At 45.3% G+C, this 3,885-nt stretch overlaps 1 protein-coding gene across 2 annotated transcripts; it reads right to left on the bottom strand.

Moving 5' to 3' along the window:
- Positions 1–311: 311 nt before the first annotated feature.
- Positions 312–3,591, bottom strand: LOC133366171 (arylamine N-acetyltransferase, pineal gland isozyme NAT-10-like). 2 transcript variants are annotated; one of them, XM_061588961.1, is made up of 2 exons: positions 3,201–3,591; positions 312–2,606 (listed from the first exon to the last, which is right to left on the bottom strand). In XM_061588961.1, exon 2 carries the CDS (start codon positions 2,585–2,587, stop codon positions 1,775–1,777), a length of 813 nt encoding a protein of 270 aa, XP_061444945.1. In that variant the 5' UTR covers positions 2,588–2,606; positions 3,201–3,591; the 3' UTR covers positions 312–1,774. The 2 variants fall into 2 exon arrangements, with proteins under 2 accessions (XP_061444945.1, XP_061444946.1); XM_061588962.1 differs by having other exon boundaries at positions 3,500–3,591.
- Positions 3,592–3,885: the final 294 nt, after the last annotated feature.

The raw sequence follows: 3,885 nt of genomic DNA, 5'->3' as shown, positions 1-3,885 counted from the left end.
TTCATAGGGTCGCCATAAGTCGTCGTCGACTTGGAGGCACATAACAACAACAAACATGGGCCAAGCTGTCAAACTGAGTTCTCTTCATTTCTCATTTTTCCAATCTTAAATTAAGTCTACTATATTTTGCCATCAGTCTGCAAATTCACTTAAAAAAAAGAAGTCCTTATGAAAATTTTGCAGCATTTTAGTGCAAATTTCTTTTAATACACACATATCTGTAGGTAGTTTCCCCTAATATAGTGTATTTTTGTATGCGGGTTATTTTTACTAATACATGCAATGTTATGTATAATTTATATGCATTTTTGTACACATTAGTAAATTGAGAATTGCATTCTAAAATGCAGAGAAGTCCCAATTGTTTCAGGGAGTGCAAATTAGGTAGATTCGCCTTTAAATGTGAAACGAGTCTAATTTCTCCACCATATTTATAACACATATACCAGCTCCTGTTCAAGTCCCTAATTTTAGAGCCTTGAGAGAGGCTGTTCATAACAGGTCTACCAGATTACGTCACTAAGGAGTAAAAATATTCTGCATGAACTTAAGTAATGGTGTTTGAGGGTTTGTTGTGCAGGAGGGAGGTTCAAAGTCCCCGCCCAGTTTGATCCCGAATTTCTCGTGGAGTACTGCTGGGATCTCAGAGGTCTGCAGGGCAGTCTCTGTACGCTTCTCTCCCTTTGTGGAAATGAGACGCCAACCCATGTAAGTGAGGCGCCCGCCATTTTCTTTGTGCAGGGAGCAGAAAGATTTGCACGTGAAGATGGAACTGGGTGAAGTCTGGTGGTAGAGGCACATGCTGGTGAAATCGTCCAGTTTCTTCTCCTCTAGGGTGAATTGATATAAGGGTCTCCCCTCCCTCCCAGAATAGGTTGGATCAACATCCAAAAATCCCCACTGCAAACGTCACAAATCCTTCACTTGTGTTTTCTTTTTAGTGTGTTATTTTATTTATTTAATTCCCCCCTATTTTTCAGTTAAAAGAAAAGGCTCTTAGAGCTGCTTATAAATAAATCACTAAAAACAGACAAACTAAAGAGACATGATTCAAAAGGAAAATTGATTGGGGAGGAAATAACTCAGACACAGGGTCTTAGTCTCAAGTTCCTTGTAATTTTTCAAGGCAGGGCTAGGTTCTCCTTCAGGCTGCTGGCCTTTCCCCTGATCCTGGTGTTCGTATACCCCAATCCTTCAGTGCCACAAATTTCAGTACCAAGGCTATTGATAGATTCATAATTCTTCCATACATGCCTACTCTACAGTTTTTCTATAGTGCTATAATGCTGGCCTAGTTGTCACAGCTGGTGCCACTGAGTGGCTTGGTCCGGCCTTTTGCTGCAGCTCTTAAAGGTGGACAGGATATGAGAGAGGAGCATTTGAAGATAACCTAGTTAAACAAAAAACATTCCTCTCCTGTCTGTAGCAGTCGCCTCTGAGCGCTGAGTGTTGCCTGTTGCAAAATAAGGCATGGACAGTCAGTTGGTAATGAAAATTTGGGGGAAGTACTCTTCTTTTACTGGGGGTGGGGAAAATTTATCAGAAACAATGGGCTGGCCCATGTATGAGCAGCCAAAGCAGTCGCTAGCCCATCCAACTGATGCGGGACTGGACCTCCTGAAGTACTTCCCTTCCCTTCAGAGGTTAGAATATTTGCAATAGTTCCATGACATCACAGCACTTCAGCTAATGGCTAGGAGCTGCATTGTGAGAAGTTATACATGAACCAGCTTCTAAACTATCAAATTTGGGGAGTAGTTTCCCTCATCCCACGTTACTCTTCCTCAAGAGGTGGCAGAATTTCTTCATCCTTTGGCTCAAAGTCCCCGCCCAGTTTGATCCCGAATTTCTCGTGGAGTACTGCTGGGATCTCAGAGGTCTGCAGGGCAGTCTCTGTACGCTTCTCTCCCTTTGTGGAAATGAGACGCCAACCCATGTAAGTGAGGCGCCCGCCATTTTCTTTGTGCAGGGAGCAGAAAGATTTGCACGTGAAGATGGAACTGGGTGAAGTCTGGTGGTAGAGGCACATGCTGGTGAAATCGCCCAGTTTCTTCTCCTCTAGGGTGAATTGATATAAGGGTCTCCCCTCCCTCCCAGAGATTTCCCGGCGCTCCAGCACCCAGATTTCCCCTGTCAGGTCCAGCCAAAAAATACCCCCTTCCTGGACTTGCTCCGTTGCGAGTTTCAATTCTAACGGCTCCAAAAAACCTTCACCAAAGCCAACGTCGCAGAGCAGCCGTTGCCCATCCAGCTGCACCAAAATCACCATGTGGTCCAACGGGGGACCATAACGCCCCGTGAAACGGTTCCGGACACGCCCAGCCACAGCTTTGGCATCAAATCCTAACACCTGCAGTAGCCACAGGAAAAGGCCGTTCAGCTCGAAACAGAAGCCTCCCCGATGGCGCCGGATGATCTTGTCGTAGAGAAGGGGCAAGTCCAGGACAATGAGCTCCTTGCAATGGATGCCGAGGCTCTCAAAGGGCACAGAGAGGAGGTGGCAACGGTGGAGATGGCACAAGGTCTCCAGGGAAGGCTGGGTGGGGCCCCGGTACCCGATCCTCTGCAGATAATGTCCAATGTCCATACTGGACCGGTTTCAGGAACTAGAGGAGGAGAGTGAAGAGGTAAATCAGGATTCCTATTCTCTCAGTTCCCATAATTCACTTTTGACAGTTACTGGCATTGATGGGGAACCTTTTTCAGCCCAAGGGCTACATTCCCTTCTGGACAACCTTCCAAACTCTGGGGTCGGTGGGTGGGTGGGGGAGATAAAAGCCAGTGGAGCAACAAATCTAAATGTCATATGTGCACCAGTTTCTACACACACTCACAGACCTGTCTCTATCCTTCTTGGCAGACAAGAGGCATTAATCAGAGTTCAAAGGCACATCCCGGCCAGGGCAAAAACGCTTGGTGCAAAGCTGGGCTGGTAAGGGGTGTGGCCTGGAGAGAATTCCGAGGGCCAGAATCAGACCACTTTCAGCTTCCAGACCTGAAGATCCCCAACCCTCCGTTTATTTAAAAGCATTTGTAAAATGCTTAATATTTTTTAAAAACTCTCAGTGGTGTACTCTGCGCACAATCTAAAGACAATATCTATAGGTTACAATGAATGGGGGCAGATCCACACTATACAATCTTTAATTCTTCACATTTATTTATTTATTTATTTATTTATTTATTTATTTATTTCTCACCTTTCCTCCAAGGAGCTCAAGGAGGCATACATAGTTCCCCCCTCTCCATTTTTATCTTCACAACAACCCTGTGAGGAAGGTTATTTAAGGCAGTGTGAGGCAGTGACTGGCCCAAGGTCACCCAGTGAGCTTAACAGCTGGTTGGGGATTCGAACCCTGGTCTCTCAGGTCAGGGTCCAACCATGAAGCCATGTGTTCCTCTCCAAACTGTATTCCAAGCTCAGGACACTCAAGAATCTTGGCTGTCACCCTGTTCCTGCTTGCTGGCCTGGTTCCAACTCCCCTGCTCTGGAAAATACCTTGATTGGAATTTCTGTGGGTAAAAGCCGGCGGTTTTGCTGTGTCGAGAGAGCGAGAGAGGAAAGCAGAGCTGTCACATGACCATTGGCATACCACACATACATGCGCAAAAGACTTCCCACTAGCTCCTATTTCAACTCTGTGGCAGCATATTAACCCTTAGTAGCCTCTGGCCAATTGAATTCACTAGGGACCTGAATCAATAGTGTAACAGAGCAATGAAAGCTGGTGTTTTATGTACGTGTGTGTATGTGTTATAATATGTGTACAGCAACCAGCCAGATACATATACTACAAATTTAAACCAGTTGCAAATAGGAATGGGGGAAAATTTGATTCAGTTCACATTTAAAGCCAAGTCTATCAAATTTGCGGATCCTGAAAT

Source organism: Rhineura floridana, chromosome 11 (genome assembly GCF_030035675.1).
Source record: "Rhineura floridana isolate rRhiFlo1 chromosome 11, rRhiFlo1.hap2, whole genome shotgun sequence".
In the NCBI taxonomy this organism is placed as follows: Eukaryota; Metazoa; Chordata; class Lepidosauria; order Squamata; family Rhineuridae; genus Rhineura; species Rhineura floridana.
The sequence above is the reverse complement of the archived record's forward strand: the minus strand, read 5'-3'. Positions and strand labels throughout refer to the sequence as shown.

What these genes read in the sequence shown, in the direction of transcription:
- LOC133366171 (XM_061588961.1), bottom strand. Translation starts at nt 2,587, where the DNA reads ATGGACATTGGACATTATCTGCAGAGGATCGGGTACCGGGGCCCCACC.